This window comes from Mastigoproctus giganteus, chromosome 9 (genome assembly GCF_048544385.1).
Source record: "Mastigoproctus giganteus isolate SK-2022 chromosome 9, ASM4854438v1, whole genome shotgun sequence".
NCBI lineage: Eukaryota > Metazoa > Arthropoda > Arachnida > Uropygi > Thelyphonidae > Mastigoproctus > Mastigoproctus giganteus.
Genome location: NC_143583.1, coordinates 225,459,560 through 225,480,028, shown reverse-complemented (window position 1 = coordinate 225,480,028; position 20,469 = coordinate 225,459,560). Strand labels below are relative to the sequence as shown.

Below are 20,469 nucleotides of genomic sequence, written 5' to 3'. Positions count from 1 at the left end.
AGGCTTTTCTAAGATCCAAATATATGATGTCAAAGTTATTCTTTGCATCCAGTTCCTTTGTGACTACATCATAGTATCCAATCAAATTAGTCAGACAAGACTTCCCCTTAACAAACCCATGCTGTGTCCGAGCTATAACTGAAGTCTTGTCTAGATGATCCTGCAATGCTTCTTTAACCATTGCCTCCACTAATTTCCCTGGAAAAAAAGTTAAACTAACAGGTCTGTAATTACCTCTGTCTCCCTTTGATCCTCCTTTGTGGATTGGGGTGATATTTTAGCATTAGCAAAGGCACATGATGCAAGAAAGCAAGCATATATAGAATCAGCAAAAAAATAAAAAATAAATAAATAAACCCTTATTATCACCCATCCACTCACTCCGAATGTTTGTCAAGTTCTGCCTTGAATCTACTTAAGCTATCAACTTCTACAACGACAGATGGAAGTTTGTTCCAGCAATCACTCACCTGCTGGCTTAAGGCAAACTTCCGCACATCTATCCTACAACCGTCTTTCCTCAATTTGAATTTATGCCCTCTCGGGCGATTATTCTGAGCAAGAGGAAGAATCCCATCAGCACTGAGCATGCTCAAACCATTCAAGGCTTTATACACTAATGGAGTCACTGGTTAAAGATGCATTGCAGGATCATCTAGACAAGTTTGGTTTGGTTTGGTTTGGGGGTTTATTGGCGCATCAGCAACTGAGGCTATAATGCGCCAAATCTAGACAAGACTGCAGCAATAATTCAGACACAGCATGGGTTTGTTAAGGGAAAGTCTTTGATTGGTTATTATGATGTGGTCACAAAGGAACTGGATGCAAAAAATAATTTTGATATCATATACTTGGATTTCAGGAAAGCTTTTGACACTGTTGCGCATGGAAGACTACTGTACAAATTGGGAGCAGAATGGTATTAAGGGTAAGTTGCTACAATGGATAAAAGGATGGTTAAGTAGGAGAAGACAGAGGGTGGTAATCAATGGGTGCTGCTCTTCGTGGACTAATGTTATTAGTGGAGTCCCACAGGGTTCGGTGTTGGGTCCACTGTTGTTTTGTATATTTATCAATGATATTGATGAAGGTATATCAGGCTTAATGTCGAAGTTTGCAGATGACACGAAGGTTGGCAGGGTTGTTAATGACAGTAATGGCAGTGTGCTACTGCAACAGGATCTAGATAATTTGGGCAGATGGGCTAAGAAGTGGCAACTGAAGTTTAACCTTGACAAATGCAAGTACTGCATATGGGTAGAAGTAACCCCAGAGAAACGTACCAACTGTGTGGTACTACACTTAAGGTGGTAGAAAATGAAAAAGACCTGGGAGTAATTGTGCAGTCAGATATGAAGTTTTCTGAGCAATGTAGACAGGCTGCTAGGGCAGGTCATGGGGTTTTGTCAATGATATATAGGAATTTTGCTAGCAGGGAAAAGGAGGTGATTGTCCCTCTGTATAAGGCAATGGTCAGGCCACGCCTTGAGTACTGCGTACAGGTCTGGAGGCCTCATTTTAGGAAGGATGTAGATTTGCTTGAGCATGTACAGAGAAGAGCAACACGATTGGTGAGGGGAATGAAGGGATCCTCTTACCAAGAGAGGCTTAAGTTCTGCAAATTGCAGTGGCTGGAGACTAGGCACCTGCGCGGTGATCTGATTGAGGTCTATAAGGCCTTGAATGGGTTGAGCACGCTGAATTCTGATGGGATCCTCCCACTTGTTCAGAATACGAACCTACGGGGACATAAGTTCAAATTAAGAAAGGATAGATTTAGAATAGATGTGCGGAAATTTGCCTTTAGCCAGCGGGTGGTTAATTGCTGGAACAAACTTCCATCTGTCGTTGTGGAAGTTGATAGGTTAAATAAATTTAAGGAGGAACTGGACAGGCATTTGGAGGGTATGGTGTGATTTTTTTATTTTTTTTTTATTTATTTATTTTTTTTTTTTGGCTGATGCTGCATAAGCTCCTACACTTGCTTTCTTGCATCAAGTGCCACTACTACTACTACTACTACTACTACTACTACACCTCAATCAGATCATCTTACAGGTTCCTAGTCTCCAGACACTGCAATTTGCAAAATGTAAGCCTTTCTTCGTAAGAGCAACCCTTTGTTCCATTCACTAATCTTGTTGCCTTTCTCTGTACTCGTTCCAACAGCTCTACATCCTTAAAATGAGGCCTTCAGACCTGTATACAATACTCAAGGTGTGGCCTGACCATTGTCTTATACAAGGGGATAATCACCTCCTTGCCAACCAGGCTAACCAGGTGGGTAAAGTGCCTTCCTGGCAACCTAAAGGTAACGGGTTCGAATCCCGCCTTTGGCTTGGACCAGAGTATAAAATGCAAAAACTTTGGGAGGTGCATTAATGCCACAGAAGCCGATGTGCCAACAAAAAAAAAAATAATAAAAATCACTCCCTTAATCAATAAATCTTATATGTCAAAAGGAAATATTTTTAAGCAAATTATGTAATATCAAACAACCTACCCTGCTTCTCAGTGGAAGGGCCCACATGTTCTAATTTGGAGCCTTTGAATGTTTGTTCTGCTGTTTTTAGAGAATCATTCTCTGTTTTTTCCTTCACTTTTTCACTCTTCTTGCGCTCCTCACGCAATCTATAAAGCAAAGTTCAAATTCAAATAATGTGATATCTTCAAAATTAAAAGATATTATGCAGACATAACTACTACCTACAACATAGTACCAATATGATTCATCAACAACAATCAAAATAGTTTTGTTTTATGTTGAAAGATTTGAAATTCTAAAAAGAAATTGTCAATATCAAATAACTTTTAATGAGCTGTCTGCTCATTAAAAAATATTCAGCTCATTAAAAGACACTGAATATCCTAGCAATTTACGCACTGAATATCCTAACAATTAAAGCAATTTAAGCAGTGAATATCCTAACAATTAAAGTGGTGCAGAAAGAACCCATACTTGCACTATGTACTACAAGAGATGTCCACAGCATACAGGCAATCCATTCTGAAAAATGCACTGAAATGTAATTATATAAATTGTATAAAATGAGATAAATAGTTCCACTGTTAAGAAAGGTACAGAATAAAAATTGTTAAAGTGGAACAGAATGCTTGCTTTAAAGCTTGTATAAATCTCTTCAGCAAATTACATATTTGTATGAGATAAACTGATTACAGCTAATTATTTATATCTATAATGTGATTATAGATATATCATATTTGTATTATATAATGTGATTATAACTAAAGGTTGCAAATTAGCCAGTGTCTTCATGATCCGCAGAAGTCTAAATCAGATAACAAAATTAAATACGTGGAATCCATTACAGGTGTTGTTTACATTTTGCAGTACGGTTTTTTTACTACAGTACAATTAATTTTAACATCCGCTCCCTAATTTTTTTTTTTATTTATTTGTGCCTCTATCATGTTACAACAGAAAAGGACTGTTTCATTCCTACTGAACAAAAGTTTGGAAAGAGGCAGATTTACTGGTAATCACATTAAGCCCAGTATTGGGGCGCCATGAGATTAAAGGGGCTACAAATCCAAATCACTCAAAAATATTACTATAATTAAAGTGGGAGGGAAAAAAAAAACTCTCAATAAGCAAGTAAAAATTGAAGCCTCGACAATGATGAAGATTTCAGACAACTGGAGATGCCATTACAGCATTGTACAATTTACTTAGAGTTTTGATTTATAGTTTACCATTAGAAGTTGATAGCTTAAATAGATTCAAGGCAGAACTTGACAAACATTTGGAGCGAGTGGATGGGTGAAATAAGGGTTTTTTTTTTTTTTTTTGGCTGATGCTATATAAGCTTGCTTTCTTGCATCATGTGCCTTTGCTAATGCTAACTGTTATTATACAAATCAGGTTATAAAAGCAGAAGAATGCCAAAAAAAAAAAGAAAGCGAAGAAAAGTGTTAAGACAGTTCATTGCCTTTTGTGAAGCATGTTCCTTCAGTTTTCAAGAGACAATACAAGTGAATCAAGATGAAGTAAAGAAGTGAAGATGGAACAAACCACAAAAATATGAAATTACACATATACAAGCTGAAGTTATTGGTAATGAACAAAATGTCTCAAAATATTTGTTTGGGAAAGTCACAGAGTCCTGCAGTAGTGTCAAATGATACAAGAAAGCAAGCTTATACAACATAAGCCAGTCTGATATTGTATAAGACTTCAAAGATAATCTATAGGCTTCAAAGATAGAGAAGTGGCAGCTATGTTTTAATGGAAGGTACTTGGGAACACCTGGGGAATAGCAATCCCCAAATAAATTATACATTTGGTGGGGGTGAATTGTAAACAGTAGATGAGGAAAGGAATCTGGGAGTTACAATACAGGTAGATATGAAGTTTTCTGAACAGTGTAAACAGGCAGCCAGGAAACTCCATGGTGTCCTATCAATGATGTTCAAATATAATCCTGTAGAGACAGGAAAGTCATAATCCCACTGTATAAGGCAATTGTAAGACCACATTTAGAATACTGTGTTAAAGTAAAGAGACCTCACCTGAAAAAAGACAGTGAGATTCTTGAAAGGGTCCACAGATGAGCAACTCGAATGGCAAGATTGGCAAAAGGGAGACCATATGAATAAAGATTCCAATTATGTAGGCTACAGAGCTTGGTAACCAGGCATCTCAGAAGTGACCTGATTGAGGTTTATAAGGCTTTCAGAGGGTTTAGTAAAATGAATGAAAGTGGAATTTTCACTGTTATAAAGAATTATAGAACTAGGGTCCATAAATTCAAATTACAGTGATTGAGGTTCAGATTGGATTGCAGGAAGTTTTCGTTTCGCCAGTGAGTCATTGATTGCTGGAACAAGTTGCTCTTGCAAGTTGTTAAGGCTGACAGTTTGAATAAATTCAAAGGTCAACTGGATAGTTACTTATGTGAGGAGGGAAGTTGTTTGTTTGTTATTTGGTTTTTAGGAGCATCAGCAACTAAGGCCGCCATATTGCTACGGGGATATGGCAGTGGTCATTCCCTGACCTTTCCGCATCCTCCGTATTTGGTGGTCACAGGCGCAAACCCCGGTCTAATCAAGAAGCGTGTGCTACGCACTGCTGCTCCTGCACACCTGGCTACGGAGGCGCCAAGGAGGGAAGCTGATACTTTGTATTTTATTATCTACTTGGGATTTTTTTTCTTGCTAGTGCAGCAAAAGCCTGTGACAAATACTGTTACTATTACTACAAACCTCATTTATCAATCCTTTATATCAATATATCTAATTCTTCCTTAAATTTATTCAAACTGCTCACTATCACACCATCAGATGTACCAACAATCAGTTATGCTAGTAGATACAAATTTTCACATCTATCCAGCAGCCACCCTTTTTCAATTTCAGTTACTCAGAGAAAGTTTTAGCATAATATCATCAAATTTACTCAATCCATTACAGCTGTAAACACTTCAATCAAGTCTCTCTCTCTCTCTCTCTCTCTGCAAGTTCCTAGTTCTAAGTGTTGCAATTTGCCAAAGGGAACTGATTGAAGTGTTTAGAGCATCATTAAATGGATTGAGTAAACTTAATGATGATATTATTCTAACTCTTTCTTTAACAACATACAAAATGGACACAAACTTAAATTGAAAAGGTGTGGCTTCTGGATAGATATGCTTAGATAGGTTTGAAGATTTGCTTTCCACCAGCGTAACTGATTGTTGGAATAGGGGAATGGACTACTATCTGATGATAGTGAGCAGTTTGAATAAATTTAAGGAAGAATTAGACGTATCAAGATGTATCATATGTCTATTTTATGAATGTAATTTTTATGAAATACATGTAGTATCACTTCCAACTCATTGATGTCCATTTAAACCTAAAATCTGCCAAGCCCCACACTTTTTCTGATAGTGTCTCAATAAAACTTGCATTCGAGATGAGCGGACGTGCTTCGTCAGGGCTCCTCAGTTAAGTGGATCGGATGCTGTTGATTGCTTTTAAATATTTGATTTATTTAGATATTGTTGGATTATTTTGTTATGGGTTTTCCTGTAACAGTTTGATTTTTATAATATTATAGATATAATATAATACATGAAGATAATTTTTTAATTTATCGTGAAGCCTACACACAATTATGGGAGATTTTTTTGAATGGCTTGGTGCAAAATTACATTAAATCTACACTAAGGTACTCGGCCCAAAGTTACCATATTTCTTTTCTAAAATATTGCCTTCAAAACAACATCGTTCCAAAGTTTGCCAGGGTGAATTTAAATCAAAAAATTTCAGGCATAAAACAACTAACACTGGCGACATCACAATAATATTGTTAAGCTTGCCTTAAAATCTCGATGTTCGAATAAACAAAAATACCTTTCCCAGGTAAGGAGGCTTCGCAATAAATTAAAAAATTATCTACATCCGAACGATTGGTCTGTACTGAAGACCCATAGATTTGCGATGGGAAGCACAGGCCTCAGAAATAAAAAAAACAAACACGTTAATAAGTTGCAAACATTATCGGATAGGTCAAGACACGTTCATAGCGAATTTTTTTTTGGCTGGTGCAGCATAAGCCTCAGGCTTCCTTGTACCATATGGCCATTAATAATAATAATAATAATAATAATAACATTGTCGTGGGCTTGCAACCAAGTTCATACGAGTTGGGTGACAACCCCCCCCACAGACACACAACGTACTACCACAGAATATGTCAGCTAGTTCCCAAACACCCCCTCACCCAGTATTCAACGAACCGACATATCAACGGGTTACAAATCTTTCCTCGTGTACACTATCGCAGGACCAGATTTCACTTTTATCCAAAGGACTAAATTATAATTACCACCCCGAAAACTACCTAAAAAACAATGCGTAATTGATATTGAATTTGGACTTCGTAATGTTCCACAAAAGATGTATTTATTCAACAAGTTAACCAAGTAGTGAATAACATAAAAGAAATGCGACTTCCTAAATTGAATATACGTGACAGTTCAGCTTTACGAGAACTTCGGGGAATAAGGACATTATTATACAGAGGGCAGATAAAGGAGATACAGTGGTAATGCTAGATAAACACGATTATATTAATAAGTTAGATTCAGTTGTGTCAGATACCTCCACTTATCGTGAAGTAGACCCCGCACTGTTTACCAATTTGGTCAATCAATACAATAAAACGTTAACCATGTATTGAAAAAACAATATGTGGTTAACGTTACGTTTTACGTGGTTAACTTCAATTCCTTTAACGTTCAGTTAAAGGAATTGAAGTCCAGAACATACAATATTCCTGCACTTTTCAGTCAGCTAAAATTACACAAGACTGGATTTCCTATTCGACCTTTTGTTTCCTACAGGAACTCGGCATTTTCATCCATGTATATAACATTATAAAACCCTTTAGGCAGGTAATACAATTTGGGATTAAGAACTACGGTACATTATTTAATAATCTTAAAGACTGTAGACTCGGCGACAATGACAATTTCTTCTCACTAGATGTTACCTCGTTATATGCGAATGTAAACGTTGAATACACATTAGATATTATTTGGGATGTGTTAAATAAAAACTCGACACTGATTAATTATACGAAGCTACCTATTAAGGAAATTTTTCACTTAATTAAACTGTTAGTTGAGACCAACTACATCACCTTTCGAGACAAGGTGTACAAACAAATTTTTGGATTACCAATGGGTTTGAGCCTGAGTAGCTTAATGTCAGAGATCTATCTCTCAAAGATTGAGCATATACATTTGACACCTTTTTGACCCCGTATCACAAACTATGGGAGTTATTTAGACGATGTTCTAGTTATTACCGATAGTAGTACTATCCAAGACATTTTACATTCATTTAATAATATTCATTCTAGACTCAAATTTACATTGGAAAGGGAGAATACGGATACAAAGTCATTAAACTTTCTAAATTTCACGCTTACCTGGGACTTGAATAAAATACAATTTAGCATCTATCGAAAACCTACAAACACCGGTATGCTTCTACATTATAATAGCTATCACCCGTTCACCTACAAAATATCGATTATCTTTAATCAATTTCTAAATGCTATAAATATTCAACGATGGAATCTGCTTTGGACTCAGAAATACAAATAGCAGATTCTTAAACAGGGGTTATTCCATTACCACAATAAACCGAATTAGGGTACAGGCTAAGGATAGGATACAAAATACTACATCAATCAACAATAGTAATATCAAAAAATACTTGCTTAATAGATTCTTTAAAGACACCTGAATTTAAAATTGTAGCTAGGCCAATACGGAAGTTACACACTATACTGAACAAATCGCTGCGTTCTTTCCGCGTTCGCAACGATCAAATTAAGTGATCTGGAATACAACATTTCTTGCGGTGACTGCGACTCGTCTTACCAGGTTCGACAGCGAGTTTCTCTTAATATTCGTGTAAATCAACATGAAGCCTCAGTTCGTGCTTCTCGTTCAGCAGCGTCAGAATTAGCCCTTTCATGTCATTAACGAAAAACATACCTTTTAATTAACTGAGGCCAAAATACTTAACGTTCAACGTAATTATATGCGACTATTAATTGCAGAAACCGTTGAAAATTAATTACACGAGAATTCTGTTAATGTTCGGCCGGCCATATTTGATCTCCGTGATGCGTGGACTCTTTTCGCACATGCGTGAAGACAAATAATCACTATTTAAGTTTCAGGTTTACCCGATTCGGTAATTTTCATTCCTGTGATCACGACATGCGGTCGAAAAGCGTTGTCAGCTTCAGGAAGGAAAATCGTTTTGAATATTTTCATTAGATTCTTTTAATTGCGTTAATTTGATTTTTAATTGTTTTAAATTGATTTGAATTGTGTTAAATTGATTATTTAATTATTTATATTTTACTCTAATGTACCGGTAAATTATTATTTAATTTCTGGAGGGTATCATACGGAAGTGTTCTACGTACTATATTGAGGTAAACTCCTCTAATTATTAATACTAATGTTACCCATTTATGGACAAATTCAATGAAAAGTTTTGGTGAATACACAAGCAGTAGTGCTCTGACATCTCAAAGGCTTTCAATTGTGTGTTTGGCATAAAGGTCTTCTAAACAAGCTTCCATTTTATGGTTTGCCAGACCGTGTTTTGTAATTGTTTTATCCAGTTTTCTCTCTAATCGCTCACTGAGGTTGATGGTAGATGGCTCTCTGTCTTTATAAGTTCTCACACAATTGGTGTCCCCCAAGGTTCAGTTCTTTACCCTACTATTTTCCTCTCTTGTACAGGTGTCTCAAAATATTGGTACAAAACGTTTAGGGGAGGTAGGTAACATCTAAAGGAATGTCAATCACATAGGAACGCCATAAACGCAAACGTCACTGTAAGTCGGTAGGCGGCTGACGGTAGTGCAGCACAAAGACCATGCACTCGTTATACGAACTGTGAGCAGCAGACATGCACATAGTGTATGGATTAGCAGAGGGCAATGGACAAGCAGCTCAATGAATTTAAGGAGAATGCTTCCCAGACAGATATGTATCGGACCACCGTTTGTCTGCGGGTGTGCATCAAAATTTGTGCAATTAATGGGTCATTTAGAGGTAAACAGGAGTAGTTGGGCTGGAGACACGTTCAACGCGAACTCCTGCCATGGAAGAAAGTGTGTGAATTGCCGTCCAGAATAATCCTACTACCAGCACATGTGCCGTTGCCTCTGCCTTAGAAGTGTCTCGTTGCAGTGTACAGCATGTCGGGCAAGACGATTCCTTACACCCCTATTATCTCCAAAGAGTTCAGTTACTGGTCCTCCAAGATCATCCTGCACATGTTGCTTTTGTGTGCAAGTGGTTTCTCCAAGAATGTGTTCAAGACTTGAATTTTCCAGCCTATGTTTTGTTTCATGGATGAGGCTTATTTCACTCAGGAAAGCTTATTCAATCAGGAAAGCTTATTCAATCAGCAGCAATTGCTCATGTGTAGGATCACGACAACCCACACGGTGTGCGCCCCCATGCGCACAACATCGCTTTTGCAATAAATGTGTGGGCAGGTATGGTCGGTGACTGCTTTAGTCGGCCCATACCTGTTACCATCCCGAATGAACTCCGCTAATATTCGGATCTTTCTTGAACAAAGTTCTACTAGGGTTACGTTGACAATATTCCAGCCAATGTGAGATGCAACATTTGGTTTTCAACATGACGGGGTGCCTGCCCATTATGGAAGGTGTGTTCGTGACCATTTGAACAGGCATTTTGGGCGTCGATGGATTGGCCGTGGTAGACCCATTGCCTGGCCCCCCACGCTCACCTGATTTATCGAGCCTTGATTTCTTTCTGTGGGAGGCCCTCAAATCTATCGTGTATGAATCGTCTGTTGAGACGGAAATGGATCTTGTGGCGAGACTCGTCTGCACTGCTGCTACTGTCAAAGAAACTCCAGGTGTGTTCGACCGTGTCCGCCAATCCATGCTGCATCGGTGTCACGCATGCATCGCATCTCATGGTAGAACCTTCGAGCATCTGTTGTAACATCATGAAATGCATCCATCTCGTACTCCATTGTTAATATTATCTCAAATAAATGTTTGCCATTAATTATTGTCTTGTGTTTTCTGCTTCTTTTTGCCTCTGCTAATACTTTCCCATGACGTTTCCGGTTATGGGTTCCTATGTGATTCACATTCCTTTAGATGTTATCTACCTTTAGATGTTACTGTTTGTACCAATATTTTTGAGACACCCTGTATATTAATGACCTTCTTCCATTGACTGTAAATCGTATCCATAGTTTTGCCAATGATAGCACATTGCATTGCACTTTCCATTTTGAGAAACCTTGCCCTGCTCAATCAGCTTCAACTTCTTGAATATCTGCTACCAATTCCTTAAATGTTGATCTCCAGGTAATTCTCCAGTGGGGCAATGACAACTTAGTTGATTTTAATCCTTCTAAAACTCAGTCTTGTCTTATATCTCGCAAAAAGGTTTCTTCTGCTCCTATGCTTATCTTTGGTGACACTTCGATTTCTAGGCAAAATGATATATCTCTTTTGGGGATTACCCTGACTTCTAATCTCTCTTGGCACAAGCACATTACAAATATTGCTCCCTCTGCATCTAAAAAACTTGGTTTTCTCTCTCGCTCTCGGTGTTACTTTTCTTCCAAACAGTTCACTCTGTACAAATTGTAAATCCACCCTACCATGGAATATTCTTCCCACATCTGCGGCGGTGCCCCCCAAAACCTCTCTCAAGCTTCTAGATTCCATTCAGAAGAGGGCAGTTAGGTTAATTAATGATTCAGCTCTAACAGAGTCTCTCCACTCGCTTTCTCATAGATGCACTGTTTCTGCTGCATGCCTCTTCTACAGATACTTCCATGGGCACTGTTCTTCTGAATTGGCTTCTATAATTCCCGCTCTCTCTTTCGAAACAGTCCGAACACATGCTGCCACCAGCCAACATCCATTTACTGTCCAAATTCACACTCACAGAACCAACTTTTCCTCTTCCTCGTTTATTCATTCAACTGCCGTTTTCTGGAACAACCTTCCTTCATATGTATTTCCTGAAAATTACAGTCTACAGAAGTTCAAGTCTAATGTCAACAAATATCTTTCATCTTTACAACTTCCAACCCAAGCATGGTACTAAGTACTATAGGTTCTAATACCTCCGTTTTTGGGGTTTTCATAAAAAAAAAAAAAAAAAAAACCCTACTTTAATACTAATGACTGAATGAGTTAACAGGTGCTGTCAGAAAAATGGAATTCTGAAATGTAATTATCGTTTATTTCCTACTATCACATAATGCAGCTTTTAATACAAAAAATGAAATTATTTTAAAATGTAACAAGATGAAATTTTGATGTTATTTTTGTAATCAGAAGAAAATGTGCATTAAAAAAAGTCATCTTTTATCAGAAAGAAAATACACTGTTCAATGGCATTATCTGTTTTTCCAATTGTTTTTAAATTTTTCCATCAATATAATTAACAAAGTATAATAATTACACCTCATCTAATTTAGAGTGACGTGTATTTCACGATTCTATTCTCACTAAAATCCCTTTTTACACACTTTGTGGTTTCTGACTGATAAAAGTTGGCAGGTATAGAATTATAAAAATATAAAATTTTTCCTATAGTCTGGGAACTGAGAATTCAGGAAGAACAGTTTTGCCTAACTTTGCATAACTCAAACATCCATATAAATTCTCTTAAAAAAAAAAAAAAAAAAAGAATCTGGTTATTTATTTATGATTTGCATGTTTAATACTAAAAAAAAATCACCTTTCAACTTCTTTGTTTAATGTCATTTTTCTTTCTTCTTCAAGTACTTTTTCAATTCTTTTGGTTTCTTCTTCTCTTGTTTGTGAGCATTCAAGTTCCTAAAAAATATCAAAGTTGCATCTTTATTATAAATGATACCAAGAAAAACTTGATTAATATCCTCTTTATAAAAAAAAAAGGAAAAGAATACAGAAACATAATTAAAAATTAACCGTAATCCTGCTGATTTTTCAGGCACAGTGTGAAGTTTTAGTCTGCAGCACTGAAATCTTTTCAGACGTGACAATCACACAATTGAAAAGTCTTATGCTCTGTCTTTATTGCATCATTGAAAAATCATAGGGACTGCAATAAAGCTATTAGAGCTTCTAGTGGATACAATACTCTTCACAGAATTTCACTTTAAAATAGGGCCAATCATAAAGAAAGTCATTCATTCTTGGTGATATAGTCTCTCCATGTACACTGGTAACTTGAGACACTGGTTACTGGGGAAACTAACAGATTGCACGTCAAGAAGCTTACATCTGCTCAACATCCTTTTGACTACTGGAATAAACCGCTTTGCTCAATGGTTGAGGTTGGCAGTCTAATAAAGTTTAAGGCGTAACTAGACCTTCTGGCAGTGGGAAAAGTATAATAAAAGGAATACAAGTTGTACAGGCATTTTTTTTTTTTTTTTTTTTTTTTTTGTTAGATGAAACAAAAGCCTAGCTACTATGTATCATAGGCCCACTGATATTAATATCTTTAAGATATCAACTGATTTTTCCATAGCTACTGATATAAAGTTGTCTTGCTTATTTTTGATTTACAATTGATCATGCTCTGAGTATAGTATTCATTGGAGTGTCATTTCAAGTTTTCTGTGGGAATATGAACTTAGTTCTTTCAATATGAAAGACACTGCATTTACTATATGATCACAGAACAGAATATTAAACATAAGTTTGGTTAAATCTTTCATTAAACATAAGTTTGATTAAATCTTTCATTAAACATCAGGTTGGATATGAATCAAATGATGAAATACAGATCAAATGATGAAATATTTACTAAGAGGTTTAATGAAACCCATGTACATACAATAAGTTCATAAGGGAGAAAGCTCAGTAGCAAACTCCAGACTGATCAGGTATGGAGTTTGTTGATTTTCAGCATGAAACTTCTTTAGAAGGCAAGAAATGTTAGAAAAGGAAGTTCAGCAGGTCTGGTGTCTTAGCTTGCCATTTATCCCTTTAATGATACAGAAATCCTTGAACTACCTTAGTATTAGTAGTGGCAAATAACAAGAGAGTAATCTTATACAGAATCATCCAATAAATAAAAAAAATAAAAAAAAAATTACCATTTCATCTATCCATTTGAATAGTTTTTTTTATGATGACCTCAAGCACAAGAGTTATTAAAACCTAAAGTATTTAATAAAATGCATGGGTTCAAGGTTTGACAAAAAAAGGTTGAGATGATGAAAGGTTGTAAAGATGAAAGAGAGTCATTAAAGATAAGCATTGGAGCAGAAGAATCCTTTTTGGTGATACATGAGACAGAACTAAGTTTTAGAAGGAAATCAACTAAATTATCTTTGCCCCACTGGAGAATTACCTGGAAATCAGCATTTAAGGAATTATTAGTGCACATTCAAGAAGTTGAAGCTGTATGTACAGGGCAAAGTCCCCCAAACTGGAAGGTGGAACGCAATGTGCTATCATCAACAAAACTATGGACAGGATTTCCAGTCAATGGGAAAAAGTCATTAACACACAAAAGAAAAAGCGTGGGAGAAAGAACTGAACACTGGGGGGATACCAGCATTAGTGTAGAAGTTAGAAAACAGAAAGCCATCTACCATCACCCACAGCAAGTGGTCACAGAGAAAACCGGATACTCAATTACAAAAAAACAGTTGGCAAATCATACAATGGAAGATTATTTAGAAGAACTTTATTCCAAACACGATCAAAAGACTTTGAAATGTCAAATGCAACTGTCTGAGTTTCACCAAACATAAACCGATGAGCCAAAACATTATGACCACCTACCTAATACGATGTTGATCCTCCACATGCAGCCAAAACAGCTCATACCCAGCAAGGCATGGATGCTACAAGATTTCTAAATGTGTCTTGTGGTATCTGATACCAACATGTAACCAGCAGATCCTTTAACTCCTGTAAGGTCCATGGTTGAGGTACCACAGATCAGAGTTGCTGTTCCAACACAAACAGATTGATGTCTGGGAAATTTGGAGGCCAGGGCAATACCTGGAAGTCTTCTTCATGTTATGCAAACCAGTCTCGAACAATCCAAGCGGTGTGTCATGGTGCATTATCCTGCTGAAAGACGGCACCACTGCCATGAAAGGGTGTACCTGGTCAGCAATGATGTTTAGGTAGGTGGTAGACATCAGACTGCCCTGCACATGGATGACTGGACCCAGGGTATCCCAGCAGAACATCGCCAAAGCATGAACCCCCCCCCCCGCCATGCTTATTTTCATCCCACAGTGCATCCAGACACCATCACTTCCCCAGGTAAACAACGCACACGTACCCAGCCATCCACATGGTGCAACAGGAAACATCATTCATCGGACCAGATGATCTTCTTCCAATCACTCAAGGTCCGGTTTCGATGCTCGTGTGCCCATTGTAGGCACTGCCACCAGTGGACCGTGGTTAGCATGGGCACTCAGAGCGGCCTGTGGCTACGCAGCCCCATTTTCAGCAGGGTTCGATGAACTGTGTGTGTTGTGGCACATTACTTCTGTCACTAGCATTCCAATTAATGGCGAGTTGCACCACAGTCACCCTTCTGTTGCCACGTACCATCCGAGGAGAGCCTTCGCTCACCTCGAGCATCAATGAGCTGTGGTTGTCCAACACCTCATCAGTAGTTTGTGGGTTTTCCTTCCTCAGACCACTTTAGGTAGGTACTAACCATGGCTGACCATGAGCACCCTACCAGCCGTGCCATTTCGGATATGCTCGGACCCAGTCATCTGGCCATTACAATTTGACTTTTGGCAAACTTGCTTAAGTCCTCTGCCTTTCCCATCTGAAGGGCAAGAGTAACACTGAGTAACGGAGCTCAGTACCAGGTTTTTTATACCATGTCCTGACCTGTGCAAGCACCGAAGTTCACCTGCAGTTACTTCGATTTTCATAACACGCTGGTCATAATGTTTTGTCCCATCGGTGTATGCATTGCACGGAATTTGTCAACAGATGAGTAACATAGGCCAGATATCACCAGTGGACTGACATTGATGGAATCCATACTGGAGATCATTGATCATATGTAATGTTTCTAGATAGTTTAAGAGTTGGCAGTTAATACATTTCTCCATTACTTCAGAAAGCATAGAAGTAAGTAAGTAATAAGTAAGTAATGTGCATGAGAACTGTTGAAGTTAAACATAAGAAAGGCACTTGGGTGGATGAGATCTATTCAGTTACATTGAAGAAGGCATCAAAGGAAGTTGTTGTTATTTGGTTTTTAGGAGCATTAGCAACTAAGGCCATACTGCTCCAAGGATATGCGGTGGTCATTCCCCGACCCTTCCGCATCATCCGTATTTGGGGGTCATGGGCTGGAACCCCAGTCTAATCAAGAAGCATGTGCTACGCACTGCTTCTTCTGCCCACCTGGCTACAGAGGCACCAGCAAAGGAAGTAAGCAAACCCTTAGCCATAATTATGAAAGCACCCTTAAACAGATGAACTGGAGATGTGCAAATGTATCCTGAATTCACAAAGGTGGATCAAAGGGTTGACATGAGTAATTACAAACCTGTTAGTTTAAATTCTGTTTGGGAAAATAATGGATTCAATGGTTAAAGAAACATTGAAGGATCATGTTACTGCATATGGACTGCAGTAATAATTCAGAAACAGCATGGATTTGTGAAGGGGAAGTCTTGTCTGACCAATTTGATTGGATACTATGTGGTCACAAAGGAACTGATGCAAAAAATAATTCTGATATCATATACTTGGATTTCAGGAAAGCTTTTGATATTGCACATGGAAGACGACTTTGCAGTATGGCAATACAGGCAAGTTGCTACAATAAATAAAAGAATGGTTCAGCGGGAGAAGACACAGAGTGGTAATCAATGGAAACTGCACTTCGCGGCCTAATTTTATTAGTGGAGTCCCCAGGGTTCTGTGTTGGTCCCATTGTTGTTTTGTATATTCATCAATGATATTAATGAAGGTATACATCAGGCTTAATGTCAAAGTTTTCAGATGACACAAATGTTGTCAGGGTTGTTAATGACAGTATGCCACTGCAACAGGATCCAGAAAAGTTTGGCAGATGGGCTGAGAAGTGGCAACTGAAGTTTAACACTGACAAATGCAAAGTACTGCATATGGATAGCAATAACCCAAGAGAAATGTAGCAACAGTGTGGTACTACACTCAGGGAAGTGGAAAGTGAAAAAGACCTAGGGGTAATTGTTCAGTGAAATATGAAGTTTGCTGAGCAGTGCAGACAGGGCCAAGTCAGGTCATGGAGTCTTGTCAATGATATACAGTGGGGTATGCTAGAACAAACGTAATTGGTTCTAGAACCTCATTCGTTATAGCATCTGCACATTCTAGCATACATTGAAATATATGTATTTAGGGGTAATTCTTTCCAGGCCCGCAGTCTAGAGCAAAGTTACCATCCAATACAATGATTTAAACAAGAAAAATATAATACAAAAAGAAAAATATAAGTGTAAAAATAATATAAAATTAATTTATTTAACTTTTATACACTGTACATAAAATTTAAAAAGCATAAACAATATTCCCCCAGTGAAAACAAAAACAAACTTTCCCTAATAAAAATCATAAAACCTACAGATTCTATTTGCACTTTTTATTTCTACCTTGTTTTTTCAAATTGTACTGATTTTTTATTTGGCCATACCATATTCAGCACTTAGATCTCCTACACTTTCTCGCTAGGAAATTATTTGTTTCTTAATCTCTCAGTTAATTAGCTTTCTTACTCTATTTTGCCGGCTCATAGCTAAAATTATATAGAAGAATAAGCAAAAAATATATTTTCACTGCTAAAGAGCAAATAAGCAGATAACTGAACCTTACAAATGATAACAAAGATGATAACTGACGCTCTAATCGAAGTGGGAAATTACAGTGGGAAGCGCTCTAATCAACACGTCATGCACACGCACATGCTATGTTGGCCGTAGTATTCCTCCATGTTTATTGTAGCATCCTGATTTTATTGATAAAAACTGTTCGTTGTAGCATTCGTTCGTTGTAGCATACCTGACTGTATAGGAATTTTTCAAGCAGGGACAGGGAGGTGATTATCCCATTGTACAAGGAAATGGTCAGGCTACACCTAGAGTACTGTGTGCAGGTCTGGAGGCCTCATTTTAGGAAGGATGTAGAGTTGCTAGAACAAGTACAGAGAAGGGCAAAACGATTGGTGAGAGGAACAATGGGGTGCACTTACGAAAAAAGGCTTAAGTTCTGCAAGTTGCAGCATCTGGAGACTAGGCACCTGTGAGGTGATCTGTATTGAGATGTATAAGACCTTGAATGGTTTGAGCAGCCTCAATGCTGATGGGATTTTTCCGCTTGCTCAGACTAAGAACCTGAGGAGGCACAGATTCAAATTGAGGAAAGACAGTTGTAGAATAGGTGTGCAGAAGCTTGCTTTTAACCAGTGGGTAGTTGACTGCTGGAACAGACTTCCATCTTCTGTTGTGGAAGTTGATAGCTATAATTAATTTAAGCCTGAACTAGACAAACATTTGGAGTGACCGGACGGGCGAAATGGTAAGGATTTTTTTGGCTGATGCTATATAAGCTTCAGGGGGCTTAGAGGGGAACAGGTATCCTGTGTGTTATCAGACACTCAGCCTAAAACACTGATGGATCCAATATCTCTCTGTTACAGAAGATTTAGGAGAAGTCCTGTTGGCCTGCCTCCCTAAAATCCACTCATGCACACCTTCTCAATGATAAGCCCTGTTACGTAACTTAGGTGGCAACGAACGTGTAGAGTGGTTCTCTTCAAGACGTCTGGTCAGCGTGAAGAGGAAAAGACCAAACCCTCCAGCATATGACAGCACGACGAAACAAATGGCCCTCAGTCCCCAGCAGCTTTCACTCTCCCTCTTACGGCAGCGAGAGGATCAGAGTGGAAGCAGAGGGTGCTAAGAATCTCTGGATACGACCAGGCTCCCATGCACGGAAACTGAACCTGGCCTGTTATAACGTCATCATCATCAGCCATTTTCAATCCACTGCAGGATGAAGGCCTCTCCAGCAACTTTCCAGTCCCTTCTATTTTGAGCACTGGCCATCCATTTACTACTCAAAAACTCATGAATTTCATCTATCCATCTCCGCCTTTGTCTTCCAGGTTTTCTTCTAGCTCCTCTTGGGTACCATTCTGTTATTTTCTTAGTCCATCTGTCATCATGTCTTCGAGCTATGTGTCCTGCCCAAGACCATTTTAGTTCTTTAGTTTTGATAAGAATGTCCTTTACTTGAGTTTGCTGCCTAATCCATGTGTTTCTCTTCTTATCAACAATCTGATTCCCAATATAATTTGTTCCATTCTTCGCTGTGTAGTTCTTAGCTTCTCTTCCATTCTTTTGTTGAGTGCCCAAGTTTCACTTCCATAAGTCATGGTGGGGAGTATACATTGATTCATTATTTTACATTTCAGACAAACTGGGATATTGCTCTTCAGTATATGACTATATTTCCTGAATGCTATCCATCCAAAATTTATTCTTCTCTTGACTTCCAGTCATTTATCATTATTACAGCTAATAACTTGTCCCAGATAAGTATATGACTCCACCTTTTCAATTACTGCTCCTTCAATCATTATTTCCCTTTTGTGTGGCATACTTGTTCATCATTACTTTTGTTTTAGCCATATTCATCTTTAGTCCAAAATCCTTACTAACTGTGCATAACTGATTAAGATTTTCCTCTAATTCTTTGGGATCGTGGCTTAAGACCACAATGTCATCTGCAAATCGTAAATGGTTTAGGTACTCTCCGTTCAGATTGACTCCTTTCTGCGACCAGTCTAATCTTCTGAAAGCTTCCTCAAGGGCAGCAGTAAACAGCTTCGGAGATACTGTGTCTCCTTGTCGAACTCCTTTCTCGATTTTAAATTTGCTACTGTCTTTGTCTAGTCTAATAAAGGAGGTAGCACACTCATATATTTTCTTCAAAATCATAATATATGGGGTATCAATGCCTTGTCTTTCCAGTGCCCGAAACATTGCCTTATGCTGTATGGAGTCAAACGCCTTTTCATAATCCACAAATGCCAGGCATAATGGTGTTTTATATTCATTTGCTTTCTCCATTAGCTGTGATATTATGTGAAGGTGATCCATAGTTGAGAATCCTGTCCTAAAGCCAGCTTGCTCTTTCAGTTGATTCTCATCAATTATTCTTTCTAATCTGTTAGTAATGACCCTGTGAACAACTTGTAGATATGGGATAACAAGCTAATTGGTCTATAATTTCCAATTTCTGATTTATCTCCTTTCTTATGCAGCAAAACTACGATTGCATTATTCCACTGCTTAGGCATCACACCTTTTCTAATGCACTTTGTGAAGAGACTTGCCAGTTTTTGTGTTATGTCTCTTCCTCCCAATTTTAACAACTCTACAGTAACTTCATCTTCCCCCGGGGCTTTCCGATTCTTCATTTTCTTCAATGCATGTTCTACCTCATCAGAAAGAATATTGGGTATGTCATATGTGTTGTTACTTTGCAATCCATCTTCCCCACTGCTGGTATCATTCCCTCGCTCCTTGTATAATTCTCTATAGTCGTCTTCTGCTATTTGAATTATGCCTTTTCTGCTGTTTATAAGTACACCATCGCTATTCTTCAGTTTCAGTATCATTTGTCTTTCCGTATTACTGCTCATGGCTGCTGATTTAAATCCTTTGTTTTCCCTTAATGCTTGTTCTACTTTTCTTGTGTTAAATCTTCTTATGTCCTCTCTGAGTCTCTTTCTAATGGCTTTGCATAACTCAGTATACTCAATTTTCTCCCTGTCAGTGTTTTTCTTGCTCTTCATTTGTCGTCTTTGGTTCATCATGACAAGTGTTTCTTGACTAATTTTTTCTTCTTTGGATTTCTGTTTCCCTATAGGTTTCTTGGGCTTTATCACTTTCAGA

The 20,469-nt window shown here is 38.0% G+C and overlaps 1 protein-coding gene across 1 annotated transcript in view; it reads right to left on the bottom strand.

Annotated features, from left to right (window-relative positions):
- The window catches only part of LOC150081141 (ubiquitin carboxyl-terminal hydrolase 8-like), a 581,739-nt gene that overhangs the window by 309,891 nt on the left and 251,379 nt on the right, over positions 1–20,469 (bottom strand). The window contains exons 10-11 of the mRNA XM_090381373.1: positions 12,282–12,379; positions 2,504–2,631 (exon numbers count right to left, since the gene is read on the bottom strand). Of these exons, the coding sequence (XP_090237499.1) occupies positions 2,504–2,631; positions 12,282–12,379 (226 nt within the window). The remainder of the gene's footprint in view (positions 1–2,503; positions 2,632–12,281; positions 12,380–20,469) is intronic.